At 49.7% G+C, this 25,611-nt stretch overlaps 1 protein-coding gene across 2 annotated transcripts in view; it reads right to left on the bottom strand.

Annotated features, from left to right (window-relative positions):
* CACNA1E (calcium voltage-gated channel subunit alpha1 E) overlaps positions 1-25,611 on the bottom strand; it is a 359,312-nt gene that overhangs the window by 66,026 nt on the left and 267,675 nt on the right. For both annotated transcript variants that reach the window (XM_066361678.1, XM_066361677.1), the window contains 11 exons: positions 17,786-17,901; positions 13,466-13,519; positions 12,743-12,832; positions 11,601-11,810; positions 10,713-10,825; positions 8,973-9,085; positions 8,475-8,606; positions 7,932-8,004; positions 7,005-7,122; positions 4,237-4,304; positions 3,439-3,536 (listed from right to left, as the gene is read on the bottom strand). In XM_066361678.1, the coding sequence (XP_066217775.1) occupies positions 3,439-3,536; positions 4,237-4,304; positions 7,005-7,122; positions 7,932-8,004; positions 8,475-8,606; positions 8,973-9,085; positions 10,713-10,825; positions 11,601-11,810; positions 12,743-12,832; positions 13,466-13,519; positions 17,786-17,901 (1,185 nt within the window). The remainder of the gene's footprint in view (positions 1-3,438; positions 3,537-4,236; positions 4,305-7,004; positions 7,123-7,931; positions 8,005-8,474; positions 8,607-8,972; positions 9,086-10,712; positions 10,826-11,600; positions 11,811-12,742; positions 12,833-13,465; positions 13,520-17,785; positions 17,902-25,611) is intronic.

Here is a 25,611-nt window from a genome sequence, read left to right as displayed (position 1 = left end):
GGGAAAAATCTCTTCCACACATGCACATTTGCTGTGCCTTTTCAAAGAGGCAATGGAAAGTCAGAGTGGCATGGTGAGGACATCACCCGCAGGGGCAGACAGGACCCCTGGAAAAATAAGACTGTCAGCTCAGGTGAATGCACAGCAGAGGAAATGTAACCGGGACTGCAGAGAGAGCCTGCCCCAGTTCCTAGGCTGAGAGAACCAGTCTGGCCCAGTGGACCCTGCTGGGACCTGGAGGTTGGCAAATGCTGCTCCTTTCCTGATAAAAGTGACACCCACCCATGGAGAGCAGGCTAGACAAACCAGCACTACTCAATGGCCATGTCCCTATCTGCTGGAAAGCCCAAGGCTCGGTGGGGCCGGGAGAGCAGGGGCAGCTGGTCTCAGCCTCCCTCGTAGCCTCCCTTAGTGTCTGGCAGAAGCACGAGGCACACGAGCACCCACAGGATGGGTGGAGACATCACTGTGTGGACACCTGCGAGCTGCCCAACTGCACGCACTCCTCAGCTTCAACAGCTGCAATGCAACGAGGAACATGGGGCGCGACGGTGCCAGGAGGCATGGGCTGCGTACAGAAATAGAAGTCCACACTCTAGACGGGCGGCACGCACGCCCACTACAAAAAGCACATCCTACCCTCTCACTGCAAATTCTCATCTATTCAAATACTGGAGGCAGAGGCATGTGTAAGAGTGTAAGGACATGAAGAATTCTTGCTTGCACACACGTGCCTGCGCATGCTCAGGTGTGCACACGCGTAAGCACAAGGCAAAGAGAGACCCACTCGCTAACTCCCACACAGATCAGACACACACTTCAAACTCCTCTTTTCTTCTGCACTTGCACATGAAAAAAATTCAAGTTCACACCCTATTAGAACCATTAACAGGCCTTCCTTCCTCAAATCACCCAGAGACGCTTCTATATATCTCTGACCCATGCAGCTGTGACCTCACACACAGCCCAAATCAACTTGTGGACCAGGAAGGCCAGTTAGTATTGTTCCCCTTTCAAAGAAACAGGTTTGAAGATCATAACAGGTTCTTTCCCCATAGCTCACAAAGCACACTCTGGCCATTGGGTATGTCACAAAGCTCCTTCCCCACTTCCCCAGGGACCACCACTGTCTTGCTTGGACTCCCGAGCGCTGTGCACATTCCTGATGTAATTCCTGCCCACGGCACCCGCCTCACACCACGCGTACCACAGCCAGAGCCTGGACCTCTGCGCGTCCTGGACGGTTACCTTTCCACCCCACGGCGCCCGGATATACACAATGCTCAACACCCACAGCCCTCTGCCTACGGCATCTCATTCATTCTTCCATTCCATTAATAGCGAGCTTCTACTCTGGGCCGAGCACCTTCCCAATCACGGCTCCAAACCCACTCTTCCCCCAGGCTTCCTCATCTCGGCAAATAGAGCCACCCACTGCAAGTGACAGCCAGTCCTACCCAGTGGCATGTTTGGATACCTATGTGTATATATTTTTAACTCAAATTCATGAGTTCAGGGAAGGTAGGGTAGAAACTACTCAAGGGCCAGAGAATATTCTAGAGAGGAAGGAGCTGTTTTGTTTTTCTCCATTATATTTTAACAAAAAATTTGGGGGTGGGAGGGAGTTTAATTTTCTCACTCCGAGAGGAGCGGTCCAGAGGCCAGACCTTCCCAGTTTTGAAAGGTGAGGGCAAGAAGAGGGCCATGCGTGGGAAAGAGGGCTCCACAAAGGATCGCGAGTGTCCCTGCAAAGGGAGGCGCCACTCTTACTAGTGTCAACGAGTCAGTGACAGGGTTTGGTGCCACCTCCTGGGGGTCTCAGACCCTCTCCATGGACACCCCGGGGCCACTCACACAGTCCTCATGCAGGCCCGGAAGCAACAGGAGTTCCATGCTGCTGGAGTCACACCGCGGCCTCTCCTCCAACATCTTCCTCCAGCCCCACGCGGGGCCCAGGCCCAATGCCCCCAGCCCGGCCCGCAGCCACAGGCCCAGGTTGGGCCCTTAAGAATGTGTCCTCACTGACCACGCCATCACCTCCCGTCCACTCCCTAAGCCCTCGGCTGGATGCTGCTCCCAGCAGCCACTCCAGCTGCTCCGGCGAAGGTCACTTAAACAGCTCTCATGATTCCAAACCGAACGGCCCCTTTGCTGTCCTTACCTCATGCAGCCTTTCAACAGTCTGTGACTGCACTGTCCACTCCCCCTTCCTGAAGAGTGTCCTTCTGTCAAGCGCTGGGACACTGTGCTTCCTGGTTCCCGCCCCGCTTCCCGGGAGCCCCTCGTCCGTCTCCTTTGTGGGCCTCCCTTCTGCCAGACCTCTGGGCCTGGGGAGGGGGCGGTCTGGGCCTCTGTTCTCAGCCCGCCCCTTCTCCACCCTGACTGTCCCTGGGTCAGGCTACCCACGCGGGCAGCTTCAGTACTATCCAAATGCAAATGGCTTCCCCCAAATCTTTGTGTCTGAGCCCAACTTCTCTCTTCTAAGCTTCAGACTCACGGAACCAACAACCTATTCAACATCTCCACTTGGACAGCTAGTAAGTCTCTCAAATGTAATGTGGCCAAAATAAACCCTGGTTTCCCACTGCTCTCCAGGGTACCGTGCGTACCCCCTCCCCCCACCTCACACCTTAGAACCGAGGAGAAACATTTCTCCTATTTTTTATTCACCCCCCCCATCACATTTAATCCATTAGTAGTAGCTCACCACAGGGTCACCCTCCAAAAGAGAGGCCAACGGGCACTCCTTCTCTCCTCTTCCAGCGCCACCACTCCGCTCTAAACCCATCATCATACGCCCATTTTAAGAGCCAACTTTCTGTGTCCCTGCCTTCCTCTTGTCCCAACAATCCATTCTCCACCAAGCAGAGTGATATTTTAAAAGTATAAATCATGTCATAGCCACCTTCTACTTTAAACTCTTCCAGGGTTGCAACTAGAATAAGAGCTAAAATCCTTCACCTGGGCCTTGGGAACCTCTCGGAGCTGGCTCCTGCCTGCCGCCCTGCCCTTGTTTCGTCCTACTCCTCCTCGTTCCCTCCACACCAGCCACTTGCTGGGGAATGCCCTTCCTTCAAATGTCACATGATGCTTAATACACATTTAGGTCTCTGTTCAAATGTCACCTCTCCCCAGAAGCCCTCCCAGACTGCCCGAAGGTACTCCAGCCTTATTAATAAGGTTCCTCTGCCTTATTACCCCATATCATGTAATTTACAGCATTTATCACTACTGAAAATGATTTATTATTGATCTTGCCCACTGAAATAAAAACTCCACATGAACAGAGACTCTGCCTTGCTCACTGCAGCACTCACAGGACACTTCCAGGTATGGAGTAGGTGCCCTCACATAAACGGTTTCTGAATTGATGAACTACCTGTCAGCACAGGTGCGCAGGGTGAAATGTGGGGGGGGGGGGGGAGACAGGTGACTCACTCGATAGAAGGCATGTTGGGCGCAGACATTGGGCTGACCTCCTTGGCCTTCTGCAGTGCATGCTTCTGGTTAAAGGCCTCCTCTTCTTCCTGCTCATCCTAGACACAAAGAAGTCATGTGTCTGGGACCTCCTGATGGAGAGGGTGGCCCCCTGGCTCTCCTGGGAAGGAGTTCTGGAGACCGGGAGGGGTGAGGAGTGCAGGGAAAGAGGTGAAACAAGGTGGAGTGACGTGAGACTGGCCGAGGGACTGCAGGGGGCCAGCGGCCGGGCCTCCTCAGTCCCGGCATGGCCGCAACTCTGGGCTCCTTTCTGCCCCATAGGCTGCCCAGGAGAGCCCTGGAAGTCAAGCCCCCGCCCCAGCCTTCAGTGGAGCTGGCCACGGCCGGGAAGGCCAGAGCTGACACCTGCCCACTGTTCTGTTTGGAAGTGGTGGAACAGAGGCCCTTCTGGGCAGAGTCCCCAAAGCGAAGCACCAAGGCTGTGCCCTCTTCCCTGCACAGCTAAGTGGTCCAAGGGTTTAGTGTTTTATTCTTCAGTTTACAGACCAGCAAAGTGGCCCCTTGAGGGTTCATAGTAACTACGCGATTACTTTCTACATCCCATCGGAGAGGCAAGCTGGCCTGAGTCACCAATTCGATGAAAGTGAACCAGGCCTCCTTTATGGGTGCGTGGTTCTCCAACTATCCAGAAGCTCCCAGGAGGAGTCAGACAACGCGGACTTCTGGACAGAGCCCCCAAGGCCAGAGGGCATCCAATGGCACTAGAGAACCATCGGATTCCGGGAGAGCATTGCTTACCTTGGTCAGCTCCTGGGCATTGGCCAGATTGTCCACAGCGATGGCCAAGAACACATTCAGCAGCGTGTCTGGGGTGAGGAGTTAAGGATGGGCACGTGAGAAAAGCAGAGGCTTCAAAGCAAGGCTGAGAAGGCATCTCCATGTCCTTCTTGCTGGGGACACTAGAATCTACCCCGGGAGTCACTTACGCACGGGCTGTGGGAGGAGGGCAGTGATACTATGCGGCTCTGTTGGAAGGAGGACACATCTTCTCTCCTGCTTATCACCTCTTTGTACAGGACAAAAATGAATGAATGGCATGAGAAGGCCTCCAAACAGCTATGACGTCTACTCATACCAATATTGAACAGAGAGTCACTGATCAACAAGATGGGTAGGGAACTCAATGTCAGAGCTCATCTCTCCTTTCTGGGAGGCTGGAACTGAAGCCCAGCTGGACCAGTCATGCTGTTCTGTTCTTAAAGATAAAAAAAACAAGAGCCCACCACCCGACCACTGACCCGCTCTCAATAGCGAGATGTTAACTTATTTCTCTCATTCTTCTCGTCCTAAATGGCTTCTATATTTCATTTAACAAAATGTCAGAGCACACAAGATCATTATGGAACCCATTTTTAGTCTATCCTCGACTCTCTAAGGCAGCGGTCCCCAAACTTTTTACACAGGGGCCCAGTTCACTGTCCCTCAGACTGTTGGAGGGCCGCCACATACAGTGCTCCTCTCACTGACCACCAATGAAAGAGGTGCCCCTTCTGGAAGTGCGGCGGGGGAAGGGCCGGATAAATGGCCTCAGGGGGCCGCATGCAGCCTGCAGGCCATAGTTTGGGGACCCCTGCTCTAAGGTCTCAATTTTCCAACCATCTTTGAGGCCTATGTGTTACAGAACAAAAAACTGGTTCTAGCAGAAAAGCCCAGGTCTGACTACCCTCAGAGTAAAAGAAAAGGTGCCATTGTGACAAACTGGCCTTCCACTTCCGTGACTCACTGCAGTTTCCTTCGCATGGGTTCTCTTCAGTCTATAGTCTGCTCTGCCTCCTATTAGTTTTTAGGGCAGAAAAGCTAAAGGGGCATCTTTTCTCTGTGAGATGATAGAAGATGCAAAGCCACAGCTGTCTCACATAGCTCTCCAATTTCACTCTACTGATCCCAGCTCAAGGCAAATCCCACTCCCCCAAAACATCTAATGACCATGTTGAAGTTTGTAGTTTATAAGGTGCATTCAAATAAATGATCTCATTTGCTATACACAACCAACAGAGAAGATATAGTTATTCTCCTTTCACCTGTGAAAACTAGAAGCCCAGAAAGGTTTAGTGACTTACCTAAGGCCACACAGCTGGTAAGCAGAGTTGCTGGGATTAAAACCTCATCTTTCTTGATTGAAATCCTATGACCAGATATGGGTTTTGGAACAAAATGGACTTGGTTTCTACTCTCCCTTTACAGTTGAATAATTGTTTAGTCTTAATAAAATTATTTCTCCTAAAACTTATAAGGTAAGGATTAGATAAAATAGTACCCATAAAGCACTTAGTACATACAGAGACTCACGAATAGCATACATGTGGTTAATACTAGATATGCTTAGTAGTACTAGCCTGAATCAACGTACTAGTATTTTTCATATTTTACTATGTGGCTGGCTCTGTTCTACATTAACATGAAATTAACTCAAGAGTTTTATAGTCTGCCCACTGTTTCAGCCTACTCTGTCCTCTCTTCTTTTCCACATCTCATAGTATCTCCAACCATTTAATGTCACAGCCTCACGTTATTGTGTACGTTATAGATTTTGATGATATTCTATCTTCTTAGTATTTATCCCCTTTACCCAACTAGTATGCCAATTCATTAAGATTAGGATCCTTGTTTCTCTTAGTACATGGAGCAATGTCTGTCCCCCCACCTTGTCCCACCCCAATTCTACCACCACCATCACCATCATGACCAGGCGTCCCCAAACTATCGCCCGTGGGTGGCATGCGGCCCCCTGAGGCCATTTATCCGCCCCCCCACCGCACTTCCGGAAGGGGCACGTCTTTCATTGGTGGTCAGTGAGAGGAGCACTGTATGTGGCGGCCCTCCAATGGTCTGAGGGACAGTGAACTGGCCCCCTGTGTAAAAAGTTTGGAGACCCCTGATCATGACCTTCCTGTTCCTCCTCCATCCCCTCCTGCACCTAACTACTATCCTCCTTCTCTACTTTCACCTCCTCTACCACCACCACCTCCTCCTCCACTACCACCACCTCCTCTTCCTCCTCCTCCACTTTCCCCTCTCCCACCACCATTCTCCTCTTCCACAGCACAACCACCTCCCCGTCTGCCCCCTCCTCCTCCTCCTCCTCCACCACCCCCTCCTCCTCCTCCACCACCACCACCTCTTCCTCCTCTACCACCACCACCACCTCCTCCTCCTCCTCCACCACCACCACCTCCTCTTCCTCCTCCTCCACTTTCCCCTCTCCCACCACCATTCTCCTCTTCCACAGCACAACCACCTCCCCGTCTGCCCCCTCCTCCTCCTCCTCCTCTACCACCCCCTCCTCCTCCTCCACTACCACCACCTCTTCCTCCTCTACCACCACCACCACCTCCTCCTCCTCCTCCACCACCACCACCTCCTCTTCCTCCTCCTCCACTTTCCCCTCTCCCACCATCATTCTCCTCTTCCACAGCACAACCACCTCCCCGTCTGCCCCCTCCTACTACTTCTCCTCCTCAAATGCTGGTCTGGCAGCATAAAGAGAAGCATCTTAAAAAGGATACAGTTTCCAAACAAGGTGAGCACAATGAAATAGATGGCGGACCACATGCCTGAGCTGACCCCACCCTGGGAGCGGATCCCATTGTACATGACCTCATTCCAGTCCTCGCCCGTCAGGATCTGTGCAAAGCAAACCACAGGCAAGTCAGGGGCCGGAGCGGGTTGAGAACACGGGGCTAGGCAAAGGGGAAGAGTCTGGGTCTGAGTCTTTTGCATCTACCTCCTCACTTGGCCATCCTACCAGGGAGGGAAATAACAAGTCACTCCCATGAATAATCTTAAACCTTCTTGTGATATGAAAGAGAATTTGAGGCGTTAAAAGGAAAGATTCTATTCCTCAAGTTCCAGAGCCCCTCCCACCTCCCTTTTGCTGGCCTCCAGTCACCCCTCAGGTCTGGTGCTCTGGTCACTCCCCACGTCACCAGGGCTGCCTAAGACAGCCACATTATAGGCACCAGTTCCAGAAACCGGGGTTCTGGTTCAGCCTCTGGTTCAGATTCTGGCTAAACAAACATTTTTTTTAGGTCTAAGAAAGACATTATTTTGAATTTCCCCCTTCTTTATAAAGTCTTTAGGGGAGGTGGTAGAAAAATACTTCATTAAATAGTCACGTGTCAGAAGATGCTTCTGGCTTCAGAAAACCCTGAATGCACTATGTTACTGGATGTCTTTGAACATCTCTTACGAACTCATGAATATAGGGAGAAGGCCGTGAGGTCATCACAGCAGGGCTCTTCTACTGTTGGTAAGAACAGAGCTACAGACAGCCCAGGCGTTCCTGGGGTGATGACTCCTCAACAAGCAGGCACACCCAGGTGCCTGGGAGGAGTCTGGAGGGGAAGAGCAGGGTTCTCCTAACACATCGTCACCTTGCAGCGTGTGCCCGGGGACCTCACAGAACATGTTTAAACTGCTCGTTGACCTCATACCTGGAATACAGTCATGATGGCTGCAGGGAAAGTGTCAAAGTTTGCTGAAGGAGTCCCATCATTAAAGTTAAACCTGAGAAGGCAATTCAGAGAGACGAGCCGAGTGAAAGTTCTCGCCCACCAAGTTTTCCCTTCCCAAGGTTATGCCACTGTCACCTCTTCTTCCCCCCTTGCCCACAGGCCCCTCTTCCCCACACTGTCCCCCTTCCACGTGACTTGTACAGACGGTATTGGTGCTTATGACTGAAGGACTACGCTCTGTGAAGGGTGTGGGTAAGGAGACGGGGTTTGGGCCGATCCTGAGTTACAGGGCCCTGCGCTGTCCATGTCAGGGACAGCTCCAGAGGAAGGGTCCCTGGAACAAGAGCCCTGCACAGCGTGAAAAGATGAAAAGCAGAGACACCTGTCCCGCAAGACACACAGGGGTCGATCTGGACCATGGGCAGGAGCACGGGAGGTAACGCAGTGACTGGATTAGTGGGCACAGTACTCACAGGCTGAAGTTTTAAGGCCCCCCTGGGTGGAAAGCTGATCGGTGCTTACCTGCCTCCAAACAGCTGCATTCCTAGGAGAGCAAAGACCACGATGAAGAGGAAGAGGAGGAAGAGCAAACTGATGATAGACTTCATGGAACTCATCAAGGAGACCACCAAATTCCGTAGGGATGCCCAGTACCTACAAAATGCAGACGACATTACCACAGTGAACAGTGAACACCAGCTTATCCCCGAGTCCAGCTGGGCATCTATCTGCCTGGTGGTCAGTAACTAAGCTGCATTCGTATGTTTGTAGGAAAGAAAGATGGCAGCAACAGGGTAGCTCCTCTGGGGAATGTGGCATGGGACTGGGCATCAGAGATGTTTTTTCTGGTTTGATCTGTGGAGTAGGAAGAAGAGCTGAAGAATGGAGTGGGGGATAGGGTTGGGAAGGGAAATGTGGGGAGGGAAAAGAGGCGATGGAAGGAAATATTTATATAATAAGGCAGAGAGAAGCTTCCACTCTCAAAGGTGGTTGGGAATGGTCCAGATTCCGATCACTTACTTGGTGATTTTAAAGATTCTTAGAAGCCGGAGAGCTCGCAAGACACTGATTCCAAAAGACGTACCAGGTCTGAAGATTGCCCAGACCACTTCAAAGATACTGCCCACTGTGACCTAAAGAGCCAAACCCAGCCACAGTCAGAGGAGGAGGGGGAGGAGAAGAGAGGAACATTCTGGTGTTCAGCAATCAACAGCGCTCCCTGAGCTGCGGTGAAGTTGAACCTCGCCCCTCCCCACCCAGCCCACCTCCAACAGGACTGCCTATGTGTGAGGTCTGCCAAAGAAGAGTGAAACTCTACTGCCTCTCTCTGCACTCTCCTTGCTGACCTGAATCCTTCACACAGTGGATCGGGTTACTGATTGCTGCTCTGTCCTTGGGGAAAACTGCGGGTCACCACTTCAGCACAATTCTTTGATTGCCATAACTGTTCTTACATTATAGTATCTTGACAAACAGGCAAAAGACTGGTTCTCACAGCAAGGAAACAAACATGAATAAATACAGGTTGCACTTCAATGTAAAAATCTCAGAGAGGTCCACCTTCTCTCGTTGTTCTAGAATTTAGTGCTAACAAGGATGGTTCGGGCGCCTGGATAATCAATATCTTTCAGTCACCCGGGTCCCACACTGTTCAATGTGACAGTACTACTGGGTGGCATAGAATCTGGTAGAATCTGGTTGCTGTAGGAAGCAGCAATGACAAATTAAAATCTGAATATTTTGTTTTGTTTTAACTATATACCCATTGACTGTCTACTAACAGTCTATACATTGCACTAGGAGAAATCACCAATATTCATTCTCATGGCAATTCTGAATATAGGGATATAAGGAAACTAAGGTTAAGATGATCTTTCCTTGGCTGTTAGGTCTGAAAATTGCCTGTACCCAGAAACATATGTTCCAAGTTAAAATGCAGATTGGCAAGTGCTCAAAATCCTTAGTCCGTAACTAAAAATTTGGCAGAAAAAGAAGTAGCTTTGGCAGAGAGGGAAGTGGCTCAGGAACCCAAAGTTTTGCAACCCAGGCTGCTGCAAACGGGCTACGTGAACCTGGGCACATGTCCTCTGTGAATGGGCAGGCGAACTCCTGACACGCAATATAGTGGACAGGGCTCCGGCACCGCACGGGGGTGGGGGGGGCTGCACTTGTGAAAGGGCTGGAAGACTGTCAGCAACGTGCCCAGTTACGTGTGTATCAATATGATTTAGGAAGTGGACCCTGGACAAAATATTCTATGTGCGGACTTTATAATGTAAGATGTGCACGTGTGCATTCACATACGTGTTTGCATGAGGCTGTCTCTAGAAAACTTTCCCTATCTAATTCAACTAAAAAACCCAAATACATAATCTTCTCTTTTTTTTTTTTTACTGAACCACTATCTGGAACCAAGTCTTTTGTCCTCCTCTCTCAGGAATCTCCCAGGATAACAGTGGTTCAAACTCAGGTAGCTTTGTCAAATTCACTGAGCTGTTCCCTTAAGTGGGCCCTCTATGGTGTGTGTTACACTTCAATAAAAATATTTTTTTTTTAAAAAAAAGAGCTTAAAAAAACCTTCCAAATAAACCCTAGTAGGGGCAAGGATTGACTCATTTCTGATCTCCTTTAGCTAATCTTATCCACTGCCCTTTCATGATTTCTGATTCCCGGGCTTCAAGCTGGGCGAGAAAGAGCCGCTTATCTCAGCCTGTGGCATATCAATAGGAAGCGGGCACAGGCGGGCTCCCGGGCACTTACCCCAAAGTCAAAGCAGTTGAATGAAGAGTGGAAGTAAAGGCGAGGCCCCATGCCGTACATCTTCAGGGACATCTCCAACAGGAAGAGGCCCAGAAACAAAAATTCTGCATAGTCTGAAAGCATCAAAAGCAGGAACATTTGTTCCCCAGATGGCGTGGGCACCTGCACTCCCCAGCCCAACATCCCCACCCCCAGAGGAGCCCTCTACACCAGCAGGACCTGCACCTATGAGGACGGTCAGCAACCCCGGCAGGTCAGTGCCAGGCAAAGCCTAACGGGGCCTAAATTCACTGTGACCGAGGGGGCCCCGGGCACTCCACAGGGCAGTTGTGCTCCCCTTCAAGTGGCACTCCACATCACTGTCCTTTAAATGGTAGATGGCTCTCCAGAAAGACCGGGCATGACTGTGGCTTTGACGAAAGAGCAGGTTGGACCTGCACCCACCCAGCCACGACAGCCTCCAGTACCCTCACTCACACCCAGTGGCAACTGTACCCAGAGCTAACCCTGAGGTTCCGTGTTTGCTCGATCAGAAGCATCCACCACCCTAAGAACCTTCTTCCTAGGACTTTGGTGACCAAAACTGCCTATGCCATTGAGCCTCCTTCAATCCTAGGTAAAGGCATCAGAGCACCTCAGTTGTAATGCTACGTTGTTGACTCATCAGCAAAGATTTATCTGATTCAATAAGGAATGACATATCGGAATGGTTATGTGACAATGCCCCCCCCCCGCCCCCCTAGCGGACAATGCCGGCCTCCCTCACAATGCAGATAGGGAGAACTCTGGGCGGATAGAACTGCTGCCAGGCCCAGCATGACGCCTTGCTCTCTGACATTCACACCCCAGGCGAGTTGCCCCGAGAGCCAGCAGTCACGGGCCACTTACAGAGGAAGTGGGTCAGCCACTGGGGCTGGTTGTGATGGACGATGGCCACACAGGCGGTGTTGAGGGCCACAACGCTCAGCACGATCCAGTAGAACACCTGGGACTTGACCATGTGGCGGATGGAGATGCGCAGCAGCCTCTCCTTGTGCCGGAAGTAGGAGGCCCCGTCCACCTTCGTGCTCTTGATGCTGGCTCGGGCAAGAGGGGTGCCTGCAGGGGAGGCGAGGAGGGACAGCGGGGCTGCAAAAGAGAGCGCCCTCCACGGCAGGGGGCATTCAAAGGGCAAGGCGGGCAGCGGCAGGCCCACAGCCAGGTGACCGCCGTGCTGCAGGTCCGGGTAATACCCATGCTAAGTAGTTTCCGCAGCAGAGACCCCTGCTTTTCCTCCGGGCACGCTCAGCCCTAGGAAAGACTCCCCAGTGTCTTGGATCCTAATAGGATCATGTTGGTAACAGGCTGGGCTTCTCTCTGGCCTGTCCTTCTAAATATGCTTCTTGCCCGGGAATCATTCTGCTGCCGTTGTGAGCTAAAGCTGCCGTGAGCTCCCTATGCCTCTTCTGCTTTTAAGGACGAAGACCCTTTTTCTGGGGAGGAAATAACTGCCATCGGTCAGGATCTCTATGAGAACCTGGCCTCAAACACCAGTCGTGCTGAAGGGCTGTCAGTAGGAATCTGTTTAAATATCATATGGAAGATGGTGACGGAAGGAGGTGGGGGCTCTTATAGTTAGCAAATAGTTGCAGGTTCTCAAACAGGGGCTATGAGGAGCTACAGACCCTCGGAATCCTTGGAACATCTCACAAAGTGGGTTCTCATGATCACACAGGGGTAAGACTATACTTTCAGGGATCACTTCTATAGTCTGATCACACAGGGGTGATGGGACACATGATCCCAACTGAGGAATCAATTGTAGGTTGGATTCTTGGCCCTAAGCCCCATGATTTGGTAAATAGCACCCTCTAGCCCATCTTCTTCTAAGTCATTGGTATGCAGATGAAATTCCCACATTTTTCTCCCATCACATCCCTTGGTTGTGGAGTCTTTGGGTTCTCCTCCCCCTGGTGCTGCTTCTTAAAAGACAGGCTCCTCCTTTTTGTGGGAGATTCACAGAAGTGAGAGACAGAACTGTTGGTACTCACCCACAGAGGAGATGTCGACACAGTGCTCATCGCTGGAGTCGCGGGTCATGGCCTCCGTTCGGCTGCGTTTGATGGTCGCCCTTCGAAGCACTGTACCAGGAGAGGGGAGGCAGGTGAGACCACACACAACCGGACCATTCCGGTCAAAACTGAGGACTGCGGGCGGGAGGCCTCTGCGACACAGGTGACAGTCTTTAAACACCTGAGCCAGGGTTATAGAAGTTGCAAATGTCTACAGAGACAGGACTCCCGTACTCAGTGGCACCTGAGACACAAGGGCTCCAAACCCATGCTTGAGCTTATCTACATGCAGTGGGGAAACGGGCACCCCCCCCACCCCCCACCCCCCACCGGTCTGTGCTGGCTCCTTGTAAACAAAGCCACTTCCTGGTGATGACAGTGGTCCCAGAGGATCCCCAAAGAGTTCCGGAGAAGGTCCCTTTATATGCCATGGGTTGTATGATGGACTTTTTATTGCACGTTCTCAATGACACGCGCTGGAACCAAGTGGCTCTTGGATTTGGTTTACGTACTTTAAAAAGCATTTATCTCTGTGACTCAATTCCCTTCCTTTTAAAGCATGAGGGAGTTTATGACAGAGACACTTTGGCTTCAAACCCCAGAGCGCCCCTTTCCCTTCTTTCTTTCTTTTTGGATCAAGATCCAGCGCCACGCACCAGAAGGGGCAATGCAAACGGAGCGAGGCATGGGCTGCAGCCTTACCTTCCAGGGCTGATGTCCCAGCATTTTTATTTTCTTCTGCAAGCATGACTTCCTCTACACGGAAACAAATGGTTTAGTAAATTATCTGTAAATGGCAAATTAGTTTGCAGAATGAAAATCCCTCCAGGAGGCTTGGGCTCCAGGGCAACAGAGACAGAACAAAGGGTTCATGGTTAGTGGCAGTCATCAGCATCAGAAAGCCATCAAGGTCACTCGGAGGGACCTCCCAAGACACATCAGAACAGAAGGAAGTTCTTCAGTGAGTCAGTGAGGGGGCCCTTGGGGGCTGATGGGTAACATGGAGCTTTGTGTCTGATCCACTTGTTCAGGAGGATACCCATGAGAGGACTAGCTGATCTTTTTAACTGACTGAAATCTCCTAAATTGATAGGAATGAAAAATTACCATTTTTTTTTTTTATCTACCCAGGTTCTTGTCTTTCCTAACCCTTTTAACCGTTTCTAGCAATGGGAGCTACGTTAGTTCCTCTTGTCTGTGACATGACATCTACCTGCTCATTCAGGAGGGGAGACCGTGTGTTGGGCCCTAGCCTGCCTATTTCATGGTGGAGCAGGAAAAGGACAGTGCTTAAGCCTCTCAGAGAGAGGAACAGGGCTGGTGGGCTGGCTTCCGCCCACCCCCACCCCTCTGTCCTGCTCTGAGCAGAGCTTGAGTTGAGAGAGCTTGGGCCCCTTTGTGAACGTGTCCAAGGTACTGGTTTTTGTCTGTGATTTATTCCTGGCTCTAAACCCTTAAAACCCTCAGAATTTACTGTCTTTTGTATGCTAATGAGTTGGGGCTGGTAACCAGAAAAACTAACCTCAGGATGGGAGGGTTACAACTTTCAGCGCCGCCCCCCTCCCACCTCCAGGGAAGGGAGAAGGGCTAGAGGTTATCCAGTCATCAATGGTCAAGGATGTAATCAAGCACACCAATGTGATGGAACCTTCATAAAACCTAAACAATGGGGGCTCAGGGAGCTTCTGAGCTGGTGGCCACACCAGGATGCTGAGAGAATGGCATGTCTGGGGACAGCATGGCAGCTCTGTGCCCCTCCCTCCAACTCTGCCCCCATACCTTGATCTAGATCTTTCTTGATTTGGGCTGTTCCTGAGTCGTATCCTTTACAACAGCGGTTCTCAACCTGTGGGTCGCGACCCAGCTGGGGTCGCGACCCACAGGTTGAGAACCGCTGCTTTACAACAAACTGGTAGCAGTAAGTAGTTTTCCTGAGCTCCAGAAGTTGTTCTAGCAAATTATCAATGCTGGAACCCTCTGACTTTATAGTCAGTGGGGCAGAAATGCAGGTCATGGAGGACGCTGCTTGGGGCTGACCGCTGAAGTGGGGGAGGCGTGCGGGATCGAGTCTTTAACCTGCGCAGAACGTGCTAATCCAGGTGGTACTTAGTGTCAGAACTGAATGGAGTCGTTGGGGACCACATGGGCATTGAAGAATGGCAGGTCTGGCTGGTGTTGGAATGAGATGGATGGCTGCTGGTGTTTGGAAAAGAACCACGCAGTCCCCAGAGGCGCCATCCTCAGCGGGACATTATTTTCTAAGACCTACTGGAAGAAGCCTCACTAGTATCCCTCCAGACTTGCCAACCAAACAGCCAATGTCTGGTGGGACTCAAGAGTATTTGGAGGGATGTGGGACTGAGGGTTGGTCCCCACCCTCACCTGGCCCATAACAGACCAGGTTAGGGACCTAAGCAATCACTGCCAAGGATTCCCGCTGCTGGAGAAACCCCGCAGCAGGCCCTTTACAGGATGGCTTAATTTAAACACTTGTAACAAGTACAAGGGCAAGCAGAAGTGGATCAAGTCATTACAACTCACCTGCATATAAAATTGAGAGTATTTAATGAACGTATTTCCCAGGCAGGGGGGGCATTTTGAGGCTCAGAGGGTTTCAGGAAGGATGGCCATTATACCAAGTCCTAATGTTTAGCTTTCCTTTTCAAGTATAACCTCCGGCAAAACTCCAAGTTAATAGGTTAAGTGTCACTGGCAAGATGCTCCTTCTTGAAGTCAAAGAGGGTTTAAAAATCATTGGATAGTCCAGTTTGAGGGCATCCTTTTAAAATAGGTACTTGTCAAACTACCTCATAGCAACCTGAATGACCTTAGCCAGAGTCTTGTTGGCTGTGTACAGTGCTTGGGCTTCGGGATGGGCCGATCTGAGTACCCCAAAGCCGAGAGAGGTGTGTGGGGTGACTCAGTATCTCTGGGGAGCTCTGGAGGACTCTGGATGTGCTAAAACCACTCCCTCCCCCAAAGCCTTTTGCCAAGTTTGCTTTCAAACTTGAGAGTGTCTTTCCAGGGAAATGTAACCCATATGTCTCTGATTCACTCGTGCTCCATTTGTAATGGGAAGGGCCAGGAAGCACAAGTTGACGTCACAGTGCGTCTTTTTTTCTTAGAAGGAGGAGAGAGCCGGCTTTGCCAACTGGAAGAAAGTGCAGCCTTGCCTCCTGCGTGGATCTGAAAAGCAGAGCCACTGAGAGCAGCGTCCCGGCCGCCTGACCCTGAGCGCGCCTGTGGGAAGGGCCCGAGGGTCCTTCCCCGGTGCTGCTGCTGGCCCTCTCCCCAGGGTGCTCTGTCAGATGGCTCCTCTGTCCAGAAAGCCAGGGACAGTTAGGACTTCAAGCTGCCTGCCTGGCCGGTCAGCAGATCTGCTCAGTAAGGCTGAGCTGCCATTTCTGGGAAGAGGGAAGGGATAGTCATGTTCACCCCCACACAAGAGCCTCAGAGGAGAAAGGGCCAGAGAAAAGTGCAGTTGACACGTGTGGCTCAGGCTTCCAGAGGCGGAAAAAAAAAAAAAAAAAAAAAATGCGGCTAGTGGGGTGTGATTATTGTCTGGCTTTGAAATAGTATTTTCAGCCCCACGCTCTCTCTCTCACCCCGGATGGATAATCAAAAGTTGACTCCGGCGCTGAGAGAGAGAGCTGTGTGTGCTGTTGGGCAGAATGAGGGTCATGGCGTCATTCCACAGCTCTTCCAGGAGGATAAGGCTCAAATCAGAGTCCAAATTTTCCCCGAGGGACCTCGTATTTGTGCTTCGCTTCCTACCAGGAACAGAGAAAAAGGTGCTGATGGTCGTGTCATTTTTTTTTTTTTTTTTACTTTAAAAAATGTACTCCTTGCTCAGTAAGAAAATGGAGATAAATAAGAGCAAGGCAATCCGACCTTTAAATTAGTAAGGCAAGCAGATGCAGCCCTTCTCCTGCCGAGACGGGCTGACCGATGTCCCTCATACACAGCTGAGCCACAGTCCAACCTGCAGCTGGCGGCTCTGTGGGTTAATAAAATCATGATGGGTTTGGACCTACGCTCAGGGCCGCGCAAGAACCGTTCCTGATGTGGTGCCACAGAGGGAGGAACTGGCGACAGGCCAGGGACGGGCAGAGCCGGTGCTCCCGTCATCTGTTCCCCGGCTCACGGTGATGGCCGCTCGACTGGTCTCCTGCTTCTGGCCTTGCCCTCCTAGTGCCTGTTCTCAGCGCAGCCGCCACGCGCTCCTTCGGAATCTTAAATCAGAGCACGTCCCTCCTCTGCTCACCGCCCTCCGGGGGTTCTTGCCTCGCACACCCTTCCAATGCTGGCCACGCCCGATGTGCCGCCCGCTCCCCCGGCAACTGCCCTCGTCCTGTCTCCTGGCCATCTCTCCTTGCCCGCCCCCTTCCCGACCCTGGGGCGCTCCTGGCTGCTCCCACATTACAACGTGGGCATTGGAGACTCCTCGCTCAGGTCTTTCCGTGGCTCGTCCCCTCATCTCCTTCAAGTGACCCCCAAACAGGTTTATCCTGACCCCTCTATTTGCAACTGCGACTTCCTCTGCACCCCATGGCCCTACCTGGGTCCGTTTTCATGGCCTTATCACCTCCTTACAAGTGACTTCTGAATTACTCTTCTTTGTTCATTGCTGCCTTCCTCAACCAGAGGGGAATGAGCTTCACAAGAGCTGAGCCCTGGCTCGTTGCTGTACCCACGTGCCTGGGACCTGGCCCAAAGGAAGCCTGCGATCAACAGCTTCTTGGGACGTGAACGGTTTTATTATCAGTCACTGTAAGAGCACAAAATGTCACCAGCCCAAACTCAGCTCCAGGACTGGGTTATATTACCTTTTACTCAGTTCAGCTTGCTAACATGCCCATCTTGTGAAGGCACCGTTAGACACCAGGTAAAGGCAAGTGGGACCCGTAGGGAGCCCCAAAACGAACGAGGCATCTAGAGCTTCTCTCTGCTCTGGCCTAGGCTGCCCCTTTGCATGGAGGTACTGGGAGTGCCCGGCCCCGGGCCCCCACCTGCCAGCCTCACCCGCTTTGTCTATCCAGGCGCGGTACCCGTTCAGCTCCCGCTCGATCTGCTGCTGGCGACGCAGCTTCATGAAAGCCCTCCGGTTCTCCACTCTCTCTCTCTCTTTGGCAAATTCCCTGTGGACAAGGAGGACACGAGTCACCGGGAGCGGGCAGTGCCATAACTAAGAGAAAAGGTGAAGCAAGGAGGAGAGAGACGGTCTGAGCAGGCACCCCTGGGCACCCCATCTCCCCTGTTCTTGGTCCCAGGCGGCACCTGTGACCTCCGTGCAGGGTTGCTCAGAAACTCACCTGGTTCGGCCCCATGAGGAAGCTTCCCAGGTCCGTTTCACTCCTATCAGCACTAACCCCCTCTGCTTGCTCATTCTGGAAAGATGTTTTCTCAGTCCCGCAACAAACTAGGTCTCAGAATGCTAACATGTTCCATGCCCCCAGTCATGAAGGAGGCCTTTAACACTTCGAGGGGCACGGCTACTCTTTATGCTTTTAATTACAATAATGATTAATGTATATTGGCTACTTATTATATACATCAGTCCTATATACAATTTTTCATACCCATTAACTCATTTCATACTCATAACCACCCTTTGAAGTCAGCACTCTTAAAATTCTCGATCAACAGGTAAGGAAACAAGGCTGAGAGAAGAGAGGAAACTGCTGGGACCTGAACTCGAACCAGAACGCTGCACTTCCTCTGAGAGATGATGAGACAGAGGGAAAGCCAAGGTGGGAGTCAGGGAGAAGGCAGAGTCCACTGACAGGCACAGGGACCAGAGCCACCCTGGGGCACAGATACTGAAGACTAAAGCCCCATGGGAAACAGAGAGAGAAGAGGAATGAGGTGTCCTGGGAGAGAGGAGCATTATTTAATTCACTGGGTAAGCAAATAGGATTCAAGAAATGTTTGTTTGCTCAGAGGCTCCTCCAGGAACCGCCTCTACCAATGCCCTTCCCATCACCAAACACCCTTCCAGGCAAGAACGGCCCTTGCTAGAGTAGCACTTCCCAGCCATGGCTCAGGCACCCTCCCACTGTCCTGGAAGCTGTCAAGGGGCTTCCCATCAACAAAGAGGTACTCCCCGAAGATGAGTGAGTCCAGCACCCACTACGGGTTCTGCCAGCTACCCCGCATGTCCAGGGAGCAAGCAACGAGCCCGGGGTTGAGGGACATGCTCCAGGCCCTATGCTGGGGAATGGAAGGGACCTCATCTGGTCCCTCCCACCATGATCAATACTGAGTCTTTGGCACAGACAACTTACAATGGTCACAGTGGAGGGAGAAATTCTCCTGGACTCGGCTTCGAGTTCAGTGGGCTCTACTAAGGGTGCTGTGCGGGGTGGGAAATACAAGAGTCACAACGAAGAGTGCCAGGGACAGTGAGTGACAAGGTTAACAATTCAAGGCTGGGGGGACCTCCTTTCCCCACCTTCATTAATGAATTTCAGCCATCAGAAAGGGACAGGGGGCTGGCTTCGTTCATGGTGTCAGCACCTACCAATGTTCTTACCTTTGGCTCCTTGTCTTCTTCGCCCAGTCGTGCCAATCCCCTGCTGGCTCTGTCTTTAGAGGGACACTAGACCCACCTCCCTCTTTATCCTCACTGCCCTGGGCCAGGACTCCATCCTCTCCTGCCTGGACCATTACGGTAGCACCGACCTGGTCCTTCAGCCACCTGCCTTTCTTCCCTTCCTTTCCTCCATCTCACAGTTATTAGAGTTCTCTTCCTAAAACATGCATTGGATCTGGTCACTTCCAAACCTAAAATAATATACTGCTCACAAAAATTAGGGGATATTTCAAAATGAATATGAAGCAATAAAAAAAAGCATTTCTTTTTTTATTATTATTAAACAAGAACAGAAAAGCAAATGACAAGTCAGAGAAAGTTGTTTGATTATGCAAATGAGATGCAAAACCAACTTTTATTTCATCGGTAAAAATGGACTATACAAAAGGCTGAAAGTACTGGAGTATCTGCACGTTCCTTGATCCCCTAAATTTTATGAGCAGACAACATGTAACATTTGTGGGACGCTTTCTGATTTTCAAGCCCCTCTGATTATTTTCCTCATTTCATCTTTACAACCCTTCTAAGAAGAAGGTAGAAAAGTTATTTTCACCCTCAGTTGAAAAGTTAAACAATGTGTTAAGTTTAAGAAACAAAGCCAGATTGGGGCCCAGATCTTTCTGCTCTAAGAGCCCAAGCTACTCGTGCCCTAGTGTATTTGTATGTTGTTTTCTTCATTGTTTTGTATGTATGTGTCTTAAGTTTTCGATTATGCTCTGGAGGAATCTAAGGAGATTTTAAGCAAGACCTTGATAAAACAGGCTGTGACCAGAGGAACATAACAATCCTTGAGCATCAAGGGTGAGATCACCAACATTTTCCAGCTCAGAAAACTGAATCTAAGGAAGAGTTTAAGTGGCCCTTTGTGGGGCAAGTATCCAAGGACACAGCCACAAAGAAGAACCATGACCTTTGGATCTTCTAAATTCCACCTTCTTTCTGTTCCAACCGCCTCCTCCACCTGCTGCTAAATGAAGTACACACATCTAACATGGCCTTCAGAGTCCTTCACAGTCTGATCCGGACCTTTCTATTCAAACCTCACCCTCCATCACTCCTGCACACCCTGTGCACGCCGGCTGCCCACCTGGGTCACGCTCCAACCCCAGCACGCTTCTCACTATTCCAGGGCAGGCTTCCCAGGGTTAGTGCACACTGCTTTTCTGGCCGAGTCTGTTAAAACCTTCCTTCAAGGCCAAGTTGAAATGTTACCTCTTCTGTTTAGTTCTCTTCTCTCCCTACACCCTTGATCTTCTGGCCTCCCATCTCCCTTCCATTTCTTTACAGCTCTTCCTGCCCCCAGATCTTTGCTGGGCAGAGCTGTACAGGTGACTCCTTTATGTGAGCCTTTTGTGAAAACAGGGCGTCTTAACTTGATGTCCTCCCAGAATAGACCTGGCACAGTATATGTTAAATAAATTTAAAAAATTTTTTTTTAATATTTTTCTTAAGTGAGAAGCAGGGAGGCAGAGAGACAGACTCCCGCATGCACCTGACTGATATCCACCCAGCAAGCCCATTAGGGGACGATGTTCTGCCCATCTGGGGTGGTTGCTCTGTTGCTCAGCAACCAAGCTATTTTAACACATGAGGTGAGGCCATGGAGCCATCCTCAGCACCCAGGGCCAACTTGCTCCAACTGAGCCATGGCTGTGGGAGGAGAAGAGAGAGAGATAGAGAAACAGAAAGGAGAGGGGGCAGGGTGGAGAAGCAGATGGTTGCTTCTCCTGTGTGCCCTGACCAGGGATCAAATCTGGGATATCCACACACTGGACCAACGCTCTACCACTGAGCCACCAACCAGGACCTCAATAAATTTTTTTTAAATTAAAAATATCCAGGCTGACTTGGTGAGCACACCGAAAGCTCTGCTCTGGGTCCCAAAGGCCTAAGTGAAGGCATGTCCTTTCCACGCTGATCCGAAGTGAGCCAGGTGAACGTGTGGGGATGCACTCGTTGCCAGGTGACTCCAGACATTGCCACCCCTGTTTCTCTTTGGCTCCACTCAAGTCTTTGTGGAATGAGTCGATAAAGCATGCTGTGTGTCACCTCTCGCCAGCCCCCGCAATGACAGTGTAGTTTGATTTCTGCTGGACAGGTTAACAAACCCAGGCTCACCTCCCTGTGCACTTGGAAGGTTCCTGGCTCCGGATGTCACCAGCTGGCATCCCTGCTCTCCTCTGTCATCACAGGCCCTGTTTCCTCCCACCCTCCCACCTGGCATCTTCGCTGGGCTCGCAAGCCCAGAGCCTGACAAAGCTGGCCTGGGCTTTTTAAGAAGCTTCTTGGCTAAAGGACATAAGCAAAGAATGGTTCCCAGTGGGGACAGTTCCTCACAGCTAATGCGCCTCAGTGGAGGAAGAACTGTGCGGGGCGGCAAGAGGTTTTCCTTCTGTTTATCAGGCGGCCCTTTCTGTTTTGTCATTGGGAACCTAAAGCAGAAAGTCTGGCACCAGTCTTTCACGACACTGCCCCCTCCTTCCCTCGCTGTCATCACCGTGTGTGCCTACGGCTCAGCTCCCGAGTAGTCTGCAGGCTCCACAAGGCCAAGCGGAGCCTACACTGTCCCACATTCCAACAAGGACCTATGAAGATTAATCCCAAGGCTGAGTATTAGAGCAGATGCCATAGGTTATGAAAATATAACACAGTGAGCACAATTAATCTTCACAGAACACATTCATGAAATTTCTAATTTACAAACCACTGTCATGTGAATTAGCTCACTTATAGTTGCAAAAACCCTGGGAGATTCAGAAAGGTTCTTGTCTAAGATCACTCAATTAGCTGGAATTCAAAGTAATGTCCTTCAATTCCAGGGTAAGTGCTGTTTCCACAATGCCTCGGCTGTTTTCTGTGCCATCTAGACATCAACCTTTAAGAGCTATAAAAGGGATTTGGTTTCAGCCCACGGATGTGGAAAATAAGGATGTAAAAACAAGAGTGTTTGTGTTTTCTTTAAAAGGACTATTGTTCTACCAGAGAAGCAGTATAAAAATCCACTGCTATGTGTTGGCTTAATAAAGACCTCGTATAAAATTCATAGCATAGTCAAGTGATGTACTGCTTGGTTTTTGTGTCTATACCACAGTTATCATTTATTTATAGGCATACTGTATTCTAGAGAAAACAGGGACAAGCAGGATTCTGTCCCATTACTTGTCAAAAGTAGCTGACTAGTCTAACCTTAGAGTCAACCACTCTCGTGAGTATGTGCGTGGCCAGACCCAGGGAAGGGAAGCATGTTCCTCCCACTTGCTCCTCCCTCCTCCCAAAGGACCTGAGTACTCTCTCCTCTTCCCAGAGGACGATGATGCTTTTGCAAAGATAAAGCACACAACCATTACTATACTTAAGTCATCCAGATGACCACTGCCAAACCTCCTACTGATTGTACCTCAAAGAGAGGGTCCATCGACTATCTCAGTTTTTTATCCAGTTCCTTCTAACTAAGCAACAGGGAATTTAAAAGGAGACAATCTGCCTGACAACAGAAGAGCATTGTGTCCCCTCAGTCCTCTTGGCACTGGCCTGTGGCTGAAGGTAAAAGGATGGGTAATCAGCTCCTTTTCACTGGCTCCATCAGTATTTCTACCCCCAGGATGTCAAGGAGCTCAAGACGGAATGCACTGAGACTCCAGAATCCCAAACAAGGGCAACAAAAGTGAATCCCTATGTGCTACCAGCTCTGTTCTCAAGGCTACGTACCCATGTGGCATCCACTGTGAATAACCTAGACAGGAACGCCCCAGCCTCAGTTTCCTCATCAGTCACTGCTGACATTCGAAGGACACAAAATCCCTCTGCTCATCACCAGAGGCAAGAATTAACCTGATTTGCTTTGGGAGTCTTGACTGGATTCTTGTAAGACATTGTGTAGTGCTAAAAATCCAATTAAAGGCAACATAACAAATGGAATATTGGCAAATCAGATATCTAAGAGATCTAAAATATGTATATAAAGAACTCATACAACTCAATAGCAAAATAGAATAACTGATTAGAAATGGGCAGAGGAACTGAATTGACATTTTTTCCAAAGAAGACATATGATGGCCAACAGGTACATGGAAATGTGCTAAACATCACTAACTATCTGAGAAATGCAACTGAAAACCACAAAGAGATATCATCTCATTTCTGTTAGAATGGCTGTTAGAAGAAAAAAAAAGAGGTAAAGCCTGACCAGGCAGTGATGCAATGGACAGAGCGTTGACCTGGGATACTGAGGACCCAGATTTGAAGCCCCAAGGTTGCCAGCTTGAGCGTGGGATCACAGACATGACAGCATGGTCGCTGGCTTCAGCCCAAAGGTTGCTGGCTTGAAGTCCAAGGTCGCTGGCTTGAGCAAGGGGTCACTGGCTCAGATAGAACCCCCCTGTCAAGGCTCATATACGAAAGCAATCAATGAACTAAAGTGCTGCAACTATGAGTTCATGCTTCTCATCTCTCTCCCTTCCTGTCTGTCTGTCCCTCTCTCCCTCTCGTTAGCTTAAAAAAAGAGAGAGAGATAACAAATGTTGGCAAGGATACAGAGAAAAGGGAACCCTTGTGCACGACTGGTGGGAATATAAATTGGTATAGCCACATTGGAAAATAGTATGGAGTTCCTTAAAAAATTAAAACTAGAACTACCATATGAACCAACAATCCCACCTCTTGTATATATCTGAAGCAAACAAAAACACTAATTCAAAAACATACATGCATCCCTATGTGCACTGCAGCATTATTTATAATAGCCAAGACACAGAGACAATCACACACACACACAACTATTCAGCCATGATAAAGGGAATCCTGCCATTTGTGACAACATTGATGAACCCTGAAGACATTATGAAGTAAGTCAGAGAAAGACAAGTACTGTATGATCGTATTTATATATGGAATCTAAAAAAGCTGAACTCAGAAACAGAGAACAGACTTGTGGTTGCCAGAGGGGGTGGCGGTGGAGGGGAATGGGAGAAGATGGTCAAAAGGTACACATTTCCAGTTGTAAGATGAATAAGGTCTGAGAATCTAATGCGTAACAGGGTAGCTGTAGTTGATAACACTGTATTAAATAATTGATATTTGCTAAGAGAGTAGATCTTAAAGAGTTCTTGTCACAAGAAAAAAAAAACATTTCTAACTATATTAAGTGATGGATGTTAACCAAATCTACTGTGATAATCATTTCACAATATATCCAGATATCAAATCAGCATGTCGTGTACCTTAAACCCATACAATGCTCTATGTTGATTATCGCTCAATAAATACGGGGGGTGGGGGGGTGGAGGCGGAGAATACAAATTGTGCTGCATTCTAGATAATTCTTCCCCAATTCTGTTATTCATCGTTTCTGGCTGCCCCCTCAGCCCCACACCCTGCTGGGAGCACGCCCTGCCGTTCCCCTCCTGACACTGCTCTTACACAGAGACGGGGAAGGTGAGCTGAAGCCGAGCATGAATGAGCCTCTATTCTGCTTGTCACATAGGTATGCGAGGTTCGGGTTTTTACATTTTAAATTTCAATTATGGGAACTTAGGAAGAGACTGATCTCCTTGTACTGCATGGTTAAGTACAATTTTCTTCTTTAATCCTAGTGAATGAGTTTACATTTGTGACCACGTTTGTTTCCCAGCAGTTTACATGAAAGGCATAATTTGTAAAAATCAACTACTGATGCACAGCCAATTCTATTATTTTTCATAATTCGATGAATTACCTATAAATTATATAGATAGTCAAAAACAAGGTATACCACCCAAAACTTTTATCATGTGTGACTGGGGCTGTGTTTTGGGGGTGGGGTGGAATTATCTGTCAAATCATATTTAGGTTAAGATGAAAATTCATTGGAATTTATAGAACTTAGAAACCTATAAAAGAACCCCTGCCACAGCCAATTCATAAATAGGCTAATCTGTATGTTGATAAGTTAAAGTGACTAGTTTTAGTCCACAGGGTGATGAAAGGGGCTTTGTTCAGTCACAGACCTAGAAGTTATCATGAGGTGACTAACTTTTGGGAAGTAGAAGTGATGTCTACCAAAGCCTTAGTCCATCCAACCTGAAATTCTTGTGCATGCAAAGTCACCACAGTCACAGGGCACCTGGACAGGACCTACATGGACCTAGTGAGGAGGAAGCTCTGGTAGGTATGCTTTGACAAGAAACACTATGTCGGAGGACTATTTGGCTCCAGTGTGCCTGGATCTCTAGACCCCCTCCTCCTGATTCGACAGACAGGGGGAGCTCTGTTTACTGCT

This window comes from Saccopteryx leptura, chromosome 2 (assembly GCF_036850995.1).
Source record: "Saccopteryx leptura isolate mSacLep1 chromosome 2, mSacLep1_pri_phased_curated, whole genome shotgun sequence".
In the NCBI taxonomy this organism is placed as follows: Eukaryota; Metazoa; Chordata; class Mammalia; order Chiroptera; family Emballonuridae; genus Saccopteryx; species Saccopteryx leptura.
This window is presented reverse-complemented; position numbering and strand designations above follow the sequence as displayed.